This window comes from Telopea speciosissima, chromosome 6, assembly GCF_018873765.1.
Source record: "Telopea speciosissima isolate NSW1024214 ecotype Mountain lineage chromosome 6, Tspe_v1, whole genome shotgun sequence".
NCBI classification, from domain to species: Eukaryota; Viridiplantae; Streptophyta; class Magnoliopsida; order Proteales; family Proteaceae; genus Telopea; species Telopea speciosissima.
The window spans coordinates 64253331-64273570 of record NC_057921.1 but is presented as its reverse complement, the minus strand read 5'-3'; the positions used below and the strand labels follow the sequence as shown (position 1 = coordinate 64273570).

Below are 20240 nucleotides of genomic sequence, written 5' to 3'. Positions count from 1 at the left end.
ATATATGTTTTTGGTAAAATAATAATAAAATATTCACAATATTGGATATCAAGTTTTGAGAATATTAATTTTATTACATTAATAGCGTAGAGCATGTGATACATCATTCATGTCAATTTGTTTCTTTTTGCCAATCTCAAGACCAAATTTAAAGGTTAAATTTGAACCGTAGGATAAAAAGAAGTAAAGAAAAGAGTAAAGACCTCAAGTGCTCAACCCTAATTACGCACTAAGATAATTTAACATTTAGAAAAACCAATGGATTGGAGATAGTGGACGACAGCTTTAGAATTTTTAGTTAATTCATTCGTTTTGATCTCTGTTGTTCACTGTTCCAAATAAAGATGAATCTCTCGCAGGCCGGGGAAGGAGCTCTCTCTCTCTCTCTCTCTCTCTCTCTCTCTCTCTCTCATTATCAAAAAAAGACCAGCAGAATTCACCAGGAAAAAGAGGAGCCAACCAGCTAAGACATCCAGCAGCTACATCCCCTTTCTTCTCTGCAACTGCAATTTTTGAAACGGATATCTAAATATATCAAATATCCGTTACAAAAATGAATTCAAATTCGAAAATTATATTTACTTCTCCGACGGATACAGAAACAAATTCGGATACCAACTCAATTATCGAAATAGAAACAAATTCGGATAATAACTTAATTATCGATATCGAATACGGATAGTGGCATAGCCGTACCGAATTCGATCCGTTTACATCTCTAGAGAGAGACATGGGAGCTGTGTAAACTTGTTTGAAGAGTTTATTTATTTTGGGTAAAGGGTTTGAAGAGTTGGTATGACAGTAACCAGGAGAGGTGCATCTATTAACTGCCTCTTTTAGAATTTAATTAAAACAATCAGGTAGCAACTACGAGAGATTAAATTAATATCTGACGGTGGCAACCGCTCCAAAATTTTATGGAGATGTTGTGGATTCATCCACAAGAATACTGTTTTGCCATTAAGCTCTTTTCACTTTTGCCCAAAGAATCGAATAGAGCTTGGAAGGGAAGCTAGGTCATGGTCAAGCTCAGAAATCAATCTCTCTGGTGTCTGAAGCACACCCACAACGGTTGTCTATAGATTTGGTCTATTAAATTATCGTGGCCAAATTGTTAGCAAAATATAACTCTCAAAATTATCTTAACAAAAAATATAAAGTCGAGACGTCAATATATGTGGGGTGGGGGGGGAATTGATGGAATAGCAAGGAAAACCAGTTTCCATAGTGCAATCAAGCGGCTAAGCTTTTTGACGCAATCTCAAATACGTTCTCTGATAATCCATTGGTGGACATTATCATCTCTAGTTGTGCCTGCACAGGAAAGGAACATGCTTTAAACATGAAAACTTCAGATTTTCCTCCCTTCCTAGAAGCTAACCAATTAAACATTTAACATTGTAGTAATACTAACCCCTTCCAAGATAAAAATCACTTCTACTTTTGAATAACGTTGTCTTGTAAGTTAAAACACAGATAAAGGATGAGATCAAGTAGAAGAAATCTCACCTTGGCAAAGTTTTGCCTGGTCTCATCGTAACGCCTCCATCTTGAGAACGCTGATACCAGGCGGGAGGCCACCTTTAATCCATGGAAAATAGAGAGTGAATAAACACAGTTTGTATTTAACTCAAGTGCACATCTTCAAGGAGGTGTCTCATGATTCAAGAGTATTTATTATCTTTCGCCAATACCTGTGGGTTTAATTTGTCCAGCCGCACCACAATATCTCCCAAAAATTGGTAGCCTGATCCATCCTTAGCATGGAAATTCACAGGAGATCCGCAAAATCCTCCAATCAGTGAGTACACCTGATTCATGAACAGAATGCCAAATTAAGAACAAGTGCGAGAGGGTTTCCTTGACGGGCATCTATTTTTGCCGTATGAAGAGCATGTGGCCATCTAATGATGAAGTCATGTGGTTCTCTCCATTAGCCTCATGACTAATTGTGGTCCTATTTCAACTGCATAATACACTGTATTGGACTACTGCATCATAATCTTCAATCCATTGTTCAGAATTATTAACCTCTTTCCAACCCCCCCCCCCCCAATCAAAGTATGACTTTCTCATCTGACAATGGAAACTGTTTCTGTTATGGTGAGTGGTGACCACCCGCTGAGTTCTGCAACTTCTGCTTTGATTCGTGCCGTTGAGTAATTAACGATCAAATATAACATACATATATATACATAAAAATACTAGCCCTCAGATTATTGGTCACCTTGTTTGGATTGCGCAAGTCGAATGCAGGATGCTCCAAGAGTTTCCGGACATTCTCAACATTTCCAGGAATATCTGATGTGGCTTGTAGCGCAAACCATTTATTCACAACCTGAAGATAAAGATGAAAAATGTTACAAGCTTGCTTGCTTTTTCCTACTTCTGTGGTAACAACAACCATCACAACCAGGAGGATAAATTGTGATGTATGCAAGGTATAAAACCTCATCCTAATGATAATGGGCTATATTCAAGGCATTTGAATACAACTCTCACAAAGAACCGTACATCAGCATTTTTAGAAACCAGCATTTATATCGGGTTTGCAAAAAATAAAAGAAAGTATTACATGAGCTTATGTAGCTGAAAAAAATATACAGGACTTCAAGCTATAAGTGCAGAAAATATAATCGACTTATGTGGGATAATGAGTATAACACCAGTAGTGGTGTCTAGAACATGCATAATAGTAAATTCAAGAAACAAGAAGTTTTCGGCTAGCTCAGTTGACAAGGACCTATGCTGGTTATAGCTAGGTCCCAGGATTGTATCCCACTTTACTCATTTTTCTATATATGCTCCCTTAGGTACATACCTACATGGGCCACCCAAAAGATTACATTCCCAAAGAGAATAAAATAAAATCACACAGAGAGAACTTAATAGGATAGAAGATTTATGCAATTTTCATCATTTGTATATATTTAACATATTGCCGCATCCATTTGGTAAGCCAACCACAAAGGAAGGCTTCTCAAGGATAGTACATAATTATAGGACTACTTCTAAAGAGGTATCGATTCAAGGATACTTCTGCTCTTTATACCAACAAATGGGTCACACAAGTTGGGACGGTCTCAAAGAATTAGCACGCACCAATTACAGAGAACAAACCTCAATGCTACTACTAAAATTTTTTTTGGGGCCAGGAGGGGAGAAGGACCCAAAAAAGAGAAAGATAACTTGCAAAGCACTAGGATAATTCTAATAATGTTGGAACTGGGTCTGAACTCACCAAAAAGTCATTCTCCCACTTGCTATAGAAATCAGCAAGCACATCATCACGGGTTTTACTAGGACTCTGGGCAATAGCTGCCAAAGCTGCAAACTGTTCAGTCATGTTCGTAGCAGAGTTGTACTCGTACAAAGCAAGCTCGGTGGTTTCTGGATCTTCAAGTGATGCGAGGTAGGCTACACAAAGTAAAATAATAAATTAGCAAAAATAAATAAAAAAGAAAAAGCACAAACGCATAAACAGCAGAATAAGTGTGTAGAAAGAAGTCCATCTTGGACAGTTAAATTTCCAATGACACACACCCAGAGCAATGTTCTTCAGAGCTCGCCTGGCCATATTATGATGGTCAAATACATAGGGCTCTAAACTTCTGCTTCCCTCAACCTGTTAATATACATGTGCAAGTTAATTGATGTAAAGACATCAAACATGAAAAAGTAATGAACACTATCGCCAACTTACTGTGCTGAGAAACTCTGCTTTTAGTTCTGAAGCGAGTTTCTTCTTAATGAAAGTCCGAACGGCATGCACAGAATCAGGATCTGCGACTTCCATCATGTCCATTATCTCCCCTTCCCCTGGCAGAGTTATCGCCTTGGCAATAAATTCCTAGAAGATTTAAAAAAAAATTAAAGTGAATGGTAGATTCAATTTTGGATTCAATGGAAACTCAAAATTCCGAAACAAAACAACTGGGCTTTTCTTTCTCCCTCCATGTACTTTATCCAAGCTTGAATCAGAAAGTATGCTTTTGATCCCTTGCACAAATTTCGGATTAAGAACCAACTCTTTGCTTTGCTGGTAATCAGCCACCAAGCTGAGCATCAGCTTTCTTGCCAATATCTGACCTGCTTCCCAACTGAAGAAAGAAAAAAAAAATTAATTATTATTATAGCACACCGACAACTGATCATGTTGTCACCAAAAAAAAAAAGATTCTTCCCTCCAAAAATAGCAAAGGGAAAAAAATCTAGAAAAGACATACCGGTTGAATTCATCCGAATCATGAGCAAGCAGGAAAAACAGGTCACTATTAGTAAGATCAGAATCAAGACGGATAGGAGCGCTGTAACCCCGTAAAAGAGATGGAGTTGGATGCTCAGGTATATCAGAGAATATGAATTCTTCTTCCTTCTGCTTATTAACAAAACACAAGATAAATTAACACCACAGGAAAAATCATTTTAGGTATTAATGAGGACCAGAAGAAGTTCCACAATTCGACATAGTTTAATAGCAATGCACAAATTCAATCAATGCCATAGAGAATACTACATATGTAACTTCAGTCTCTGATCGCCAATGAAAATCAAAAGCATATTCACCATTTTCTATCGCAAGTAGTATTGATCCTTCAAATCTCCTAAATGGACAAGTGATTCTAACCATTTATGTTGAAGGATGGGGGTATCAGTGGCATTTCACATATATTACATATCCCTCTCCTCCCCACTTCCAAGCAGTGACCATGAGAATATGAGACAAGGCATGAGCGATGCTGAACATGCTAGTCAGAGACATATCTCACACATGCAACCATGCCTAGGCACAGAGTTTCAAATTATGAACCTTTAACATATAGAGCAGACACAGCATGCCATCTAGAGAACATAGCGCTAACCTTTTTCACTTGGAGTACTGTAGTGAAAACAGGTTGACTATTCTTTTCAACTGACTGCAGCATCCCTTCATGATACACAGAAATGAGTGGCATATCCTTCCCATTTTTATCTAGGAGGCCTACTGCCACCGGAATGAACATAGGTTCTTTCACTGGCTGCCCTGGAGTTGATGGCACCTCTTGACTGTGACAAATTCCATTCAAAAGCAAGTGATTAATGATTTCATGAGCCAAATAACTGAGAAAATAACTGAGAAACAGACATTTGCAACAAAAGCCTTCATATTTGTACCTGAATTTTAGAGAATAAGTCCGTGCTTCAGCATTGTAGGATGAAGTAACTTTCACAAGGGGTGTCCCCGCTTGAGAGTACCTGTAATGCATTTTAATCCACCCACAACCATAAGCTGCCAGATAACTCATGAAGTAACAGCATAACAAGACTGGTCGTATCCATACCATAATAAGAAATTAGAGAAGTCTGCACAATTGGCATCTCGCATGGCAGCAAAGAAATCTTCACATGTTACAGCTTGACCGTCATGTCTTCTAAAATAAAGATCCATGCCCTTAAACATCATAAAAGTATTGTCAACTCCTAACAAATTCCCATGAGATAAAATAAGCTGAATTATGTAGAGAGAATAAATCAGCATTAAAATGCTGACAATGTAACAAAAACAGAGGTATAGATATACTTGTATTGTTCTCCATCACAGATGATTAAGAAATAGCTTTAAAAAGACAAACTCATAAACTGTATTTATATATTAAATAATATGTTTCTAAAAGAATTTTGTCCAGCTAAAAGTGCACAATTAAAGAATGCAGTTACAGTAAGTGATGCATGTGAGAGAATATTATAAATGGATTATAGGCAATGTCTGGAATGGCGTAGGCTACTAACTAAAATAAATTATAACATTTCAAAAGGCAATACTGTTTTTTTTATATATATTTACCCTTCAAGGATTCATCCTGTCAGACAGGTATTCCACTACTCAAAAGGGCGAAGCTACCCTAGAAGAAAGGATTTACCTTCTCACAACCCTTAAATGATAAAAGTTCACTTAATAAGATGGTAATAAATGTTTCTTCAATAGAACCCACCCAAAAACACTTGTCTTCTTCAACTCTAATCTCATGTTCGGTTTGAGATAAATTAAATATTCAAACTTCACAAAAATCCAGATAATATGCCACAAAGGGTGTCGAACCAATGTTTGTGTCTCAGGCAACACCATTTTGAGACTTTGCAATGAACTATTATCAGGCTATGACTAACCCCCCCCCCCTTCTTTCCACTTGAATTTAAGAGTCTGATTTAGACATTTGTTTGTCTGTTAACAGTATATTGAATGAGATATCAGTGAAGTTAATCAGAAAATGAATGAGGATGTAAAGGTGTGAGGACCGGCCATCCTAAAGGACACTACCCTACTGTAGAAGAACATATCCTAGGCTCCTAGCGACATTTTCATTGTTTAATAAGTGGAAATCTTTACTTGTGACAATAAGACCTGCAATGGTCCTGCTATATCTCTAGCATAGACGTTAAGAAATGTCCCCACATAAGAACTCATTTGAGGAAAAGTCCAGATAATCAAACATTGCAACAAGACCTCTTGAAAGCCTTCATGCGGAAAAAATTATTTTCCCATTGAAACCCCTGCATTGGCCGGAAGAAGGACAATGTTACAAATGGTCTAATAACTTGGGCCCGGCAACCTCTGAACTGGGTCCAAGTTGGAATGGGTCAAGATACTCTGTATGCATATATGTGGTCTAAAATTATTGAACTACATGTCTTTGGTGTAATAATATAATAACACTTCCATCTTAAATGTTAACTGCACCGCTCTAATGCTTCAATTACCTTTAGACAATCATTTCCCGATTATTTTCAGCGGACTTTTCTCAACTCAGATCAGAAATTCCACCCCACCCCACCCCTCCAAAAAAATAAAAAGAATCAGAATCTCTGAAGGATACATGCTTTTGGAGTGTTGGCTCTATGGTACCACAAAATCTATTATCTTCTAAAAAAGCCTCATCGAAAATAATACACATACAGACTTAAATAACAAAAAAAATTAAGTTCTTTTTAATTAAAAATATAGGCATTTGTGCAGTTAATAATATAATAGAGGAGAGGGGGAAGAGAGAGAGAACTGTTGATTAGTCTTGAGATCAGGTAAATTCATGTCTTACTTTTCTGAACCCTTCACTACCCAGCAATGTTTTGTACATCCTGACGACTTCAGCTCCCTGAGAAGTAGAACAACATAATTCATCAAAATTAATAGAAATTCATTGTAAAACATGTGTATATATGTGTTTGTGTGTGCTAGAGAAAGAGAATGATGAGACATGAGATTTGAAGTTAAGAGATGAAAACCTTCTCATAGACCTGTAAGAAAGAAAACAGCAAACAGCAGAAAAGAAAGGCATGTCAGACATTTACAAAATGAGAAGAAACAAGAAAAATATGACCTAGCTTGCATGGACTCTTAATGAATGAAATCTTCATACTAGACTCATCTTCAAACTGTCACCCCAATTAGAATTACCTATGCCATTTGTACTTTATACGCAACACATAAGTAAGAACAAGTACTATGATGTACTATAGTAACAAGTTTTCTTTGCTAGAAATCTATAAGTGTCAAGAATCACTAGTCTCCAGGTCCATTATTAAAAATGTAAGATATCCTAAAGTTTGATCCCAGATAATATTCATGAAACCTAAACTTTAGGTTTTCAAAATCCAATGTGTAGCCATATGGCCCATATCACATATAAACACTAAACCAATCCCAGTGAATGATGAGGCTGGATCAGGTTCTCATCCGTACGGGATACTGCCGCACAGATGGAATAAACACTCACTTCCTGCATTCCATCTGTGTGGCAAATCCCGTACGAGAATCTGAACCATTCTCATTAATGATCATGCATAACAGACAAAAAATACATCTACAAGAGATAAGGCATTCTGAAGCATACCGTTACTGCAAGTTGGAAGTACGTGAGGCCCCAGTAAGATCAAATTACAGCATCATCCAGAGTATATAAACACATCAATGTTTATAAAAACTTTAAAATAAATAAATAACAGAGAGAGAGAATCACTGCCACCTTATAAAAAATTTCACGTAAAGATAGAAAATGCTCATACTCACCAGTGTAGAAGTTGTCCATCTGTTCAGATACAGATAAAGCAACAGTCAGTACAAATTATGGTTGATGGCTACAAAATTACAATGTTATACAGCTGAGAACTCAGTAAGAGGAATTGTAGAGAGTGGGATGGTAAAAAGGAAAAAGAAAAGAGGGATGATGCACTTACCTTGATATATGAATGTGGTCGAACTGGATGAGCCATAGGACCAGCATCCTGAAGAACCAAAAAAAAGTAAAAATTTTGTCATTTTAGAAACAGCCATCTTAAGGTATTAAGTCTGTTTATATACAGTCATACAGCAATAGCGCTTTTTTAGTAATAAAATGGAATTAAATAGTAAGTACAGAAAATGGGCAAGAATAACCCAAGAATCATAATCAACCAGAATACAGGAGGTACAAAATGCAAAAGCAGCACTAACGATTTTCTGGGTTCTGAACCAGTCCCCACTGTGCAATTTTACCTTTGGAAAAGAAATCCTTAGACCAACTATGGGCCATATTAGGCTAGCAAGTAGGAAAACATAGACATAAAAGAAGTCCCCACACGTTTGTTGATGTATACATTGACGCTGCCCTTCCCTAACAGTTCAAGTTTTAAGGTGAAACGGTAGCAAACAATGTTAGCAAAATAGGGCACGACAGAAGGAACTAACCAACCTCTGCAGCCCCTTTCATTGATATTCCCAAATTCCATCTAATTCATCAAATGTACCTACTTTTCAAATTATTTTGCTGATTCGGGAAACATAAATCATGAAAATACACCACTAACATGCATCATAATAATCCACTAATCCAGCAAGATTCCTCATAGTTCTATAATGCTCCCACAACAGCTAACAATATCATAATAGTGCAGTGCTGTGTAGAAAGACAGTTCATTCAAAATGCCTACATGTTAGACACTCTATGTCCATTTCTGCATCTGGCATCAAAACTTTATACATATATATATATATGTGTGTGTGTGTGTGTGTACTGTAGTCAATTATTAGGTGAACTAACAAGATTGTAACCTCACTTTTTTGCCTCTTGTCTTATTCCCAAAAGTTATTTTATGCAAAGGTAATCTTGTCATTTCACATGAACAATGACACACTCTCTCTCTCTCTCTCTCTCTCTCTCTCTCTCTCTCTCTCTCGTAAGATATGGGTAGCACCATTTCCCACTTGAAGGGCTTGAAGGGTTGATTTAGTCATTTTCACAATTGAAAAACATCATTACAGATTGAACATGTCCAATTTAACGGCCCCTCTAAAGTCTAAGCAATGTGATACATAAAGTACTGGAAATATGGCTGAATCCGGATTTAGCTTGGGACACAAACAAGTACACCAAAGAAATAGAAATCCTGTACGAAATGCAATAAAAAACAATAGGGGGCTAAAAAAACATACAGAACCAATGAATTGAAGTAAGCATGGTCTCTATTTCAAGGTTTTTGTATTACACACATCTCTCTCTCCCCCCCCCCCCTCTCTCTCCCTCCCTCCCTCCCTCACCCAACAACATATGACCACACGTGCACATAGCCACATACACACATTCATGTTTTTGCTACCTATGCTGCAATGTAACAGAACTTGGCCAGAGATATCCATTAAAAATTACTAAATAAGCAAAGGACAATGACCAAAGAGAAGTGATCCAACAAAATAAAATGAAATAACGTATAGATCATTGACAGTAGAACCTGTGGGAACTGATAATTGCGAAGCCTTGAAACATCGGCAATCCGTTTAACTGTATGGCTCCCCATGTCAGAAGAAAATTCCTGCCCATTGCAATACACTTTTAGGAAAAAGCTCAATGCAGAAAGGATTCAGCGGATATGATGATGCTCCCTAAAAGGATTCAAGCACTACAAAACCTAATGGGAAACACAAAAAAGATTTATCATAATTAATATACTATCCATTGTACCTGATCCCTGAAGACAGTGAGACCTTCCTTCAAGCTAAGCTGGAACCAATCACGACAAGTCACTCTGCCACACATGTTAAGCATAACACTTAGCTGAAGCTAAAAATGAAGGGTAATCATGTATCATTCATACAAACTAAAGCAAAAATTAGAAACCACTAGGTTTCTAAGTAGTGGTACAAGAGAGACAGACAGGCTTAAAAGGTTCTCAAACAAGTAAGAGAATTAAGTGAACCTGTTTCCAGTCCAATTGTGGAAATACTGCAACAAAACAAGGGCAGAAAATTTTAATCAGTGTGAATTATGGTCATCTAAAACCAGAATAGAAAACCAAAAACATCAAACAGTCCAAAATCCTCAATGCATGATGCATCGGAACAGACCTCATGACCGATAACTCCTAAAATTGCAGCATAATCTGCATCCGAAGCAGTTTCCGGTGATGCCAAGACAAGCTTTGAATTAAATATCTATTGGGAAAATTTTCAAATATAACTTTCAGAAGATCAATAGCAAGACCACGAAGGAAATAAGTTACTCATATTCAAAATGTTTTGAACAATTAGACATACATTCAAACTCTTGTTTTCCATGGCTCCCCTGAAAATCAATCAAAAAAAATTAACATTAACATTAACATCGAATGCATTATCATTAAAAAGGTGTATACAACCAAAAGAAACGTGCATTCACCAAACTCTGAGAATTCATTAAATGAATTGTATCTTACATGTTAAAATCTGGGACAGCCACAATATTAAAGAGATCCAGGTCATACTCAAGACCGAAAACCTGTTACCAGTGAAGCAAAGAGAGAGAGATAGAGGCATGCTTTCAGAATCTATTCCACTTAGTCAGCTTCAAGATCGTTTGATAAAAAAAAAAGTGAACGAATATGAATAACTAACATCCTCATCCCATTTCATGGCTGCCTTAAGAGAATACATAGCATGGACCGTCTTTGGTATATCTTGTGCTGGGGTCCAGATACTCAAGGACACCTTCCGCCCTGAGCGAGTAATGAATGAATCGTCTCTGCTCTCCAACTGTCCAGCGACAAGTGCAAACAGGTAACTTGGCTTCTTGAATGGATCCTCCCAAAGGACAAAGTGCCTGTCACCCTGCAATTCAAAGAAACAGACTTCATTATAAGAGAAATAGTATATAATGGTAATCATTAATTTCAATGTCCCCTAGCTATTAAAGAAGTGAACTTTACCTCAAGGTCCCCTTGTTCTATAAGATTCCCATTAGATAACAATACAGGATATAGGGTCTTATCAGCTTCAATGCGACAAGTAAATTTGGCCATGATATCAGGTCGGTCCTGATAATAAAAGGTACAAATTACAAATTTCAAAAACATGTGTCGTAAATATCGCATAATAAATCCACAAATGACAGAACCAATCGGAAGAGAAAATTAACCTGGAAAAATGTGATCTTCCGAAAACCCTCAGCTTCACATTGTGTGCAGAAGTTCCCAGAGGACTTATAAAGGCCCTGCAACAAGGGAAGAATAATAACTAAGGGACAAGAAAATAGACCTGCAAATTACAGCACACCTATAGACATTGAGGACAAGGAATAGGATTGTAAATTGCAAACACCTAATATACATATAAAGTCAGATTATGCGGTGTATTGTGCCCTTAACTACTAGTGACCTATTTGGAAGGAGCACAAAAGGCATGTTTTAAAAATCGAAGCTCAACAACTTAACCAAAGAAACTTTTCTTAATGAACTTTTTCCTTATTCTTTGTGGAGAGAGGGGTAGGGGGTATCTAGATAGTAGTTTGATAAGGAATCCAAATAGCATATCCTACAGTATTCTTCAACTTTTCTGGTTTCGTGCTCTCTACGGTATTGCTGGACTCTTAGCTTGCCCTTGCATGCACTGTAGAGCAGTTTTGCCACTTCCCTCTTGCCGTTTGCTGATTAGTTATCTTTATCTATAGGGCTGAGCTGTAAGCCGGTATGATCCCCATTCTCACAGGGCACCGGAGGGGTGGACTGGAATTCGTCCAAATCTTCAGCATTTTCCCAAAAAGTAGCTGCCCTCACCCAAACATGTGTCTACATGCTGGCAGCCTAAGTTCTTCCTATCACACCTACCAATGGACCCTAAAAGGGGGGGGGGGTTTGGGGGGTCCATGTAGATATTAGAAAGACAATTTCACCTCTAAAGATGTGTTGCTCTGAGGATATATTTCAGTAACTATTTCCAGAGTGAATCTAGCACTTGGAAGTGATGGGAGAATAAGATGGCGTGAATCCAAGTGGAAATCCCCTTCCTGCAAGACAATAACAAATTACAATTAGGGAAACCTTGGCTTGATATAATTATGATAAACCATTTTTTGAAAAGCAAGATACCAACTTGCCTGGACACATAATCTAACGACTGAAGTTTAAGCCTCAAAAGGCCTACAAATTAAGTAAATTTAATAATCTCACTATTACACAACGATTGTCCGTTTTGAAGAACACAATTTTTGAGGAATCATTATTAGTATTGCCAGTTCCCACTTTCCGGCTCAGGATCGTCTCCAAGGAGCAGGGAACACCCAGGGCACTGCCAGCTCAACCGCTTGATGCCCCCTGGCAGCACCCTGGACGCACGCCTCCCTGGAGACGAGCTAAATTCCCACTTTCCATTAATTTATTTTCCAAGTTTATCCTCATTTTTAAAATGGATTCCAATTTTGAATTAATGTCATAATGGGTAAGATGCAAGAAAAAACAAAATCCATGTATTAAATTCTTGAAGTATACTAAACTTTGAAACAACTAAAATGCCCACAGTGGACAGTCTTTAAGGAACTGAAGGAGCAGTTGAAAAAGGAATCAATCAAAAAGGGCCAAGAAATACCAGTGGGGTCTACATTCATTTGTCCTTTTTCTCTCCCTTCAGACAGCTCATACCAATTTAAAATGGTTTTGCAAGCATTAAATTTAACTAGAAGATACTCCTGTGTCTATGAGTTCAACCCGTCGATTTTTGGGATAATTTTACTTAATTTCACTGATAATAGGAAAGAATACATCAGAAATAGATTAAAAGGTTAGACCACTTCTACGTGCAAATTAAGTTACATGAATACTGTATTTATGCAATAGATCTGTGAAATCATAGGTCAACCTAAGAAGAAGCCATGAATGACCTGAAACACCTACCATGTTCTACCCCTTTCCTCCCAACAAATGTATGCAAAAAATATCACCAAAGTATCTTTCAATATTTTCTAAAAGGGTCCATTTCCCACTAAAGAATAAATATAATATGCCACAAGAAGCACTCAAACACACAATAGAAACCACAAAAGATTGAAGAAGTAATGGCATATCATTCATGCCACTCAATAGGGAAAATATGGATTACCAAGTTACCATCTCACATACAGGAAAATTCATTCAAGACATAATGGTCAACGTTCTTTCCATGTAGAGGAAAGAATATCCAAACAGATGAAGCTTTGACCCCCAGAGAAGGCCAGGAGACCAAAACATATCATGAGGGAAGCAATGAGAGTAAAACTGAGGGAAAATACGAGACCAATAAATAGAGAAGTGGAAATAGAACCCTTAAACTCAATACCTTAAAACCTTCACTAATACTAAACATGTTTTCCATCCCCCAATTTTAAGAAATGAGCAATAAAAAATTATGATTTTTAGCATTGGTTTCACTAATAGAAATTGGGGCTTGATGTTGCATAAGTTCATACCCCTGGCTTTTTGTTATCATCACAAATATGTTACTTCATATTTTTTAATTAGCAGAACCATCAAAGTAAACTTGCTTTCTCATTGGTACCTAAAAGTTGAAGATATTCAGATTTGGTCTTTGCAGTTATTAGATCCATTATTCATCATAATCATACAGATGACTACATGCAGCCCAAGCCCAGCCCACCATTGGATCAATAAATGCTGTTCATCCAAAACCAAAATGGAAAATCTTTCGACCCAAGATCTAACAGATTATCTATGGCAAACCTCTTCTTTATACATATGTAAACAGGCTGTGGGAAGGCCCAGCACTATTGGGACTGGAATTCTTGGGCCAGCCCGGATAGCCTAAAATCCCATCCAACAACATGCCAGGCAGCCCAAAGCAAACCCTCCCTTTTACACCCAAAGACATTCCTGCATACCCAGATATCAAAGAAATCGCATCGCCTCCTGAACAGTAAACATCAGATTGAAGTCATAGAGGTAGAATCTCAAGAATTAATCACAGAAAGATATGAGGAGAGTAAAAGCAAACACAGAATTAATGCTTTCAAATTTGCCATCAACCTTTAACAATAATCCAGGGGGAGGTTCATTGAAAAGCTTTAAGAAGACAAGAAGGTTAAAAGAATGCAAATGATGGATCACAAATTCATGCAAAAACACTGCCACAGTGACTTAAAGAACGAACAGTATATACCTTCAATTCTTTGCCATTAACTTTAATTGATAACAGCTTCAGATCTTGCCCATCCAAGACCAATGGAGAAGAAGCACCTATTGCCAAACAAATCAATCAGCCAAACATCATTAAAATATAGGCCAAAACTACTTAGAGTACTTGCAAAACTATACTATAACGTGAAAGAGAAACATAGATCAAACTTTATTAATTTGCATGTATAGATGATTAAAAAGGCAAGAGATTCTTCCCATAGATTAATATTTTGAACATAAGAATAGAAGAAAATAACACAACCAAACAACAGTTCTTTTAACAAGTCAACAAACTGCAAATCACCTTCGACTCTGGGGAAAACAGTAATTTGTGAATGAACAATTGTTTTTTCCTCTCCCAGAGAAAACTTTAAATCCACCTGATCCACAAACCAAAAATTAAAAAGATGAACTTAACACAATGAAGTGGAAATAATTGACTTGAGACAATATTGGAATGAAATTTGAGTTGCTCATCACAAGACCATCCATGAAAACGAATACAGATGTAGAACGAAATGGCCAATAAAATATTGCAACATGCTCTATTTTCTGCCATAGAACATACATAAACACAAACTCAGTAAAATTTCAGGTATAAAATTCATAAAATTCAAATTAATCAGACATACCGAGTCAAAGTAGTACTCGGGCACCTTGTAATCTTTCAGAAAGATCTCTTTTGGGGTGTCCATTTTGGACTCTTCAACCTGGGTAGGTAGGGCTTCTGTTGCAACTGAACAAATCAACCTCCTGCCTGTTTGCTTAGACCTCTGAAATAAGGTCGAGGCACCCAATCAATAAAATTAACCAAAAAGTGATAAACTACAAATCATGACAAGAAAATCACAAAGGTACAATGACTATATGGATCATTTATAAAGTAATACGTTTATTATATGTTTCCAAATCCAAACCAAAAAAAATCTTCTACTGGAAAAATAAAGTTTTCTCAGGAAGCTAATTATGTGAAATGAGATCAGATTTTTCTTTTTAATCTTGGGATAAGCAACGAAATGCAAATTGGTACCCTAAAGCAACTCACATATGATGACAAATGGTGAAACTGTTGACCTCTCCAACAAGTAACCTACAAAAATCAATTGATTGTTTTAAAGTAAGAACAACAACAAGAATTCTCCTTCAGATTTAAACTATGTGAATTACAAATTTCTGTGAAGTAAGGATATATGAACCACAATAAAACCTAGGCAATCCAGTTGATTCTACGCTCTACAAGCTCCCCCCACCCACTCTTTCAAATATCTAAGTACTGCCAAAACTCCACTGGAAAATTACTAACCTCTGAACAAAAGTATTGCCTATTTCTAGAGAAATTCTTCACTGAGCTATGAAAGCAACTACCACGACGAGTTGTGTTGAGCTGCAAAAAAGACAAACACAGATACATTAATTATCAGGAGAAGGCATCAAAATAAACCAATGCTTCCAGAGCGCTGAAAAGAGAGAACCTCGATGCAGTTCATGAGAAAATTGCCTCAAGAATTGCTAAAAACACTCTACACACAGAATACAAGACAGCAGCTGCTACTACTACTACTACTACTAGTACTACTAATAACCCAAATGGGATTAATAAAGCATGCAGTAGTGAGACCAAACCCAAAGTAAAACCCATTCTTAATGGGGGCATTGCAATCACTGTTTCAGTCACTAAGCAAAAATACTATAGATCAACTTGGAAGTGTCCACTGAACAGTCAATTACTAAGTAATTACCAAACGGATATAAGGAAGCCCTTCATCGAAACAAGGGGGAAAAAAATTAACGAAGAACACCATCAGAAAACTGAAGACCAACTACAACAACCAACCAAAGCAAAATGAATCAGCCGCTTGATAGAATATGAATCATCGCCATCAATATGATGGATTGAGAGACAATTAACCCTCATACGAGATTTCATCAGAAACATAATCGTATAGAAAGAGATGAGGTCGGAAAATCACATTAACGGAGGACAGTAAGCCCAAGAGACCCGTCTTCGTCAAATTCGAGCCTTTGGATTGAAGAACCAACCGAGCCATTTAATTGAACTTATACTCCACTATTATTGAAGCAAAACTGAATAAGTCAATCAGATCAACTAAAAAAAACTATATTTTTTCAAAAACTAAGTCGATACGAATGAAACAAAACGAAACCTCCAGCTCTTTTAAAACGCCAAAGAGACGTAGATGATCTCCGCCGAGCAAAACAGAATAAAGCACGTATGTGCCGTTCTTATAAATATATGGATAATTCTAAATTACAGAAAATAAAACTCACTAAAATGAAATTTAAAAATAAAAAAAAAAAAACAAAAAACAAAACGAAATAGGACTAGTTTCGAACACAAATATCCATCAGAATAGATGTGACAAATGAAAGGTTTATAGAGAAGTTCGATTGAAGTTCATCCTCTCACCTTGCTTTCTCTGACCAGAAGAAGAACGAAGAGATAACACAGAAGATCTCCCTAAAACCTTAGATGGAACAAAAGATAGGACCCCACGAAAGATATTTCTTCTAGCTTTGGAGTTTGGAGTATAAAAAGTAGTCAAAAAAAAGGCTGGAATGAATTAAATAAATTGGGCGGGATATTTTGGGGTTTTCACACAGCGTCTTTCTTAAAATGGAGAAAATGCCTCTTATCTTCTAGCTGGTTGGAAGTTCATTTGAAGAAAAAAAATGATACTAAGCCAACGTTATCGCCGATCATTAATATAGGCCGCCATTTGATAGATTTTTTTACTTTCAATTATTAATTATTAAAAAAAAAAAACAGTTATCACTTCAAAAAAATTTAAATTCAAAATCATGATCAGAAAGTTAGTGATCTAGTCCCAAAAACCCTAGAATTAACCATTGCCCCAAATCATTCAAAATCAAGATTAGTTGTTATCAATTTTGATCTTACTCAATCTATTCAATTATGATTTTTTAAACCATGATCACGCCCTAACCCATAAATATACCAGCATGTCTTTTATATTTTATCATGTCGAAGGGTGATTTAGAACTTAAAAGTTCTACCCATTGCATGTTTAATAATTGATGTCCATTTTTATTTTTTTTTATGAAAAACAAAAGAACTATAAATTGAAAATAAAAGAAAGTTTGTACATCGTATAAGAAGGGGTGTATAGTGGTTCTATTTCTAAGGCAAAAACAGGGCTAAGGATTATAGTGACTTAGACCATTGGGTTTTTTTATACACAAAATTTATAGATGAGAAGTTTGAAGTTATTTCAGCTAATTCAACCATATTTCTTTGAGATGGATTCCATCGGTCCAAACGTGTAAAGGCATACTTTATTGTGTATATGAAATCCACTATTTTTTCTTTTTCTTTTTGAAAGATAAGTGGTGAATATTAATAAATAAATAAAAAGTAAGTGCATGATAGACAAACAAGGTCCACCTCAGATGAGAAAAAAATTGATGAGGAAATCTAGCAAAATTAACCATTGTCGACATCACCATTAGTAATCAATATTGCTAAAGTCTAACAAAATTTGTATCGAGGTCCATACATGCGTCCCATATTAAATCAATTGCAGCTGACGAAGGAGATGATGCCCAATAGAAAATCTACTAGTGGAGTAACACCCTGATAGATGATCTACTATAACATTGATGTTATCAAGGGATCTTCTAAGAACAATACTAAAAATAAAATTAAATATTCAACCATTGCTGAAAAAAATTCCAAGGAAAAATTTAGTAGATTTACTATGACAAAAACGAGATTGGAGAATTAGTTTGAAACTATTTTGTCAAATCTACTTTGTTGTGTATTTTCTAATGCTTTAAAGAACGATGCAATCTCTATTGAGAAGTTTTCTCAATATTGGATTTAACATTTTAACCAATTGGAGTTTGGAGTGACCCTTTTAGATGCATATTTAACCATGAGTCTAATGGAAAATTTTGAGTCTATATTGTTTGCGCCTATAGCAAACCTACTGTAATATTAAGACTAATGGAAAATTTTCCATATGGTCACTTGATTATCTTCTTCTTGAGTAGTGTGCCCACATCCTGGATCAGATATGCTCTCTAATAGTCCAGGATTTTTTTCAATACCTCATTTGACCACTTGCATATTGTGCTTTTTTCTTTCTCATTATTAAAAAAAATAAAAAAATAATAAAAAAAAAAAAACCATAAAGGGCTGAAACTTGAGAGGTGAATAAGTGGGACCTTTATCCGCTTCAGTATTGAAGGCGCTGCTGCGTCGCACAGTGGCACAACAACGCTACAATGCACAGCAGTTGATAAAAATTCGAATAAGTGCCATAGAATTCCACTTATAGAAAACAATTTCAGCCACATTTAAACTTTCATGTGATAGTTATTGGATGGTGTGTTACTCTACTTTGAGGTGAGTAGGGGTGTCCACGGGCCGGTTCGGGCTTTTCATTTTCGGTGTGACTTTTATAGAAACCGAAACCAAACCATTAAGAAATATTCGATTTCGGTGCAATTTCGGTTTCGGTGCGGTTTGGTTTCGTGTCGTTTCGATTTATGATAACGGGTTGATATCGGTTTGGTACCGATTTTATATAACTAGTAAGGTCCGGTTAGTGCTAATTTTTCTTCTCTTTATCTTTTAAGTACATAAAATATTTCAAATACAATGCATCTTTGTATCCTATGTCCTATGGCCTATGGATACAATTGGTTGGGTAATCACTAACAAAGGATATGAGATAAAGTGAGAAACTATCACAACACATTTAGGGGGCAATGGGGCATTAGGCATTTACTGATATACTCATTTATCGGGTTAGGTCGGTTCGATTTGGGTTCGGGCCTAACGATTCGGGCTACCGGTGCACCGTCGGGCTAGCCCAAACCAAACCAAACCAAACCATTTGCCTTTCTGGATCCACAAGCCAAACCGAACCATTAAGAGTTCGGTCCGGTGTGGTCCGGGCTGGTTCGGGCCGGTTTCATCGGTTCGGGTTGGGTATTGACATCCCTAGAGGTGAGGGTGTGTAGAGCTCTTGCTCTCAATTGTTATTGTTCATCTCTCATCTGACCTGTATGGCCGTATGTTTGCAATAGTGGAAGGGGTGAAATAATAATGGGATGTGGCTACGTTGAGCATTTGAAAACACAAAATAATATATTTATATTGTTCATCTTCTTCGCAGAGGGTTGCGGATGCTGTAATAAAAGGTGGGAGTAAAAAGGGAATAAACAAATGGAAAGGAAAATGGTTTCGAGTGTTGACAAAATGGGGGAGGTTGGAACAGTGGGCGGTGGATGCTATCAACAATCAACAGGGATTGCAATGGATAACAATAAGGCTGGAAAGTAAAAAAAGGGCGAAGGAATGGAGAGAGGGAAGACGACATTGAGCAGGGTTGAGTTGCAAATAACCTGGGAGGAAGTTCACCAAGTGAGTGGAGGTGCCAGTAACAAAAAGGGTTGCAAGTTGAGACAAATGGTGACCTACAGATTTCAAGTCCAAGAAGGCATGGTCGACTGCTAATGGTGGTGGTGGAGACAACAACGGAGATGGAGACTTGTGGGAACAGAGTCATGCAATAGGGGCATCAACAAACTGTGTAAAATCAAATCCATCAGGGGGCATCAACTTGTGGCGATGGAGCATGGGAGGATGTTATAGTGTTTGGTGGTGGCAGTAGCGCTAATAGAGGTGGTAGTGCTTGGTGGTGGTGGATAGTGGAGCGAATGCTATTTGTGAAAGGATTTTTGGCGGTGGCACAAGACTACTGCCCTTGCAAAATCCTTAGAATTTCGGGAAAGTCCTGTCAAATGGATTGCACAATGGGGGTGGGATG

At 37.0% G+C, this 20240-nt stretch overlaps 1 protein-coding gene across 8 annotated transcripts; it reads right to left on the bottom strand.

Annotated features, from left to right (window-relative positions):
* Positions 1 to 1187: 1187 nt before the first annotated feature.
* Positions 1188 to 16871, bottom strand: LOC122663866 (puromycin-sensitive aminopeptidase-like). Of its 8 annotated transcripts, none has more exons than XM_043859526.1 (33): positions 16853 to 16871; positions 15728 to 15808; positions 15470 to 15514; positions 15057 to 15197; positions 14729 to 14804; positions 14408 to 14484; positions 12153 to 12266; positions 11400 to 11474; positions 11191 to 11298; positions 10880 to 11092; positions 10702 to 10763; positions 10544 to 10571; positions 10355 to 10441; positions 10207 to 10232; positions 9972 to 10035; positions 9742 to 9822; positions 8212 to 8259; positions 8045 to 8063; positions 7869 to 7873; positions 7261 to 7272; positions 7074 to 7130; positions 5322 to 5431; positions 5155 to 5235; positions 4863 to 5046; positions 4227 to 4375; positions 3962 to 4100; positions 3704 to 3850; positions 3544 to 3625; positions 3242 to 3417; positions 2228 to 2338; positions 1695 to 1811; positions 1510 to 1581; positions 1188 to 1314 (listed from the first exon to the last, which is right to left on the bottom strand). In XM_043859526.1, exons 4-33 carry the CDS (start codon positions 15117 to 15119, stop codon positions 1234 to 1236), a joined length of 2664 nt encoding a protein of 887 aa, XP_043715461.1. In that variant the 5' UTR covers positions 15120 to 15197; positions 15470 to 15514; positions 15728 to 15808; positions 16853 to 16871; the 3' UTR covers positions 1188 to 1233. The 8 variants fall into 8 exon arrangements, with proteins under 8 accessions (XP_043715461.1, XP_043715462.1, XP_043715457.1 ...); XM_043859527.1 differs by having other exon boundaries at positions 15455 to 15514; positions 16853 to 16870; XM_043859522.1 differs by lacking the exon at positions 16853 to 16871 and adding an exon at positions 16395 to 16557 and having other exon boundaries at positions 15455 to 15514.
* Positions 16872 to 20240: the final 3369 nt, after the last annotated feature.

What these genes read in the sequence shown, in the direction of transcription:
- LOC122663866 (XM_043859522.1), bottom strand. Translation starts at nt 16,472, where the DNA reads ATGGCTCGGTTGGTTCTTCAATCCAAAGGCTCGAATTTGACGAAGACG. An exon ending in GCTGTCCCAGATTTTAACAT is followed by an intron (nt 10,572 to 10,701) that starts GTAAGATACAAT and finishes ATTGATTTTCAG; the next exon opens with GGGAGCCATGGAAAACAAGA. An exon ending in TGGACAAATTAAACCCACAG is followed by an intron (nt 1,582 to 1,694) that starts GTATTGGCGAAA and finishes CATGGATTAAAG; the next exon opens with GTGGCCTCCCGCCTGGTATC.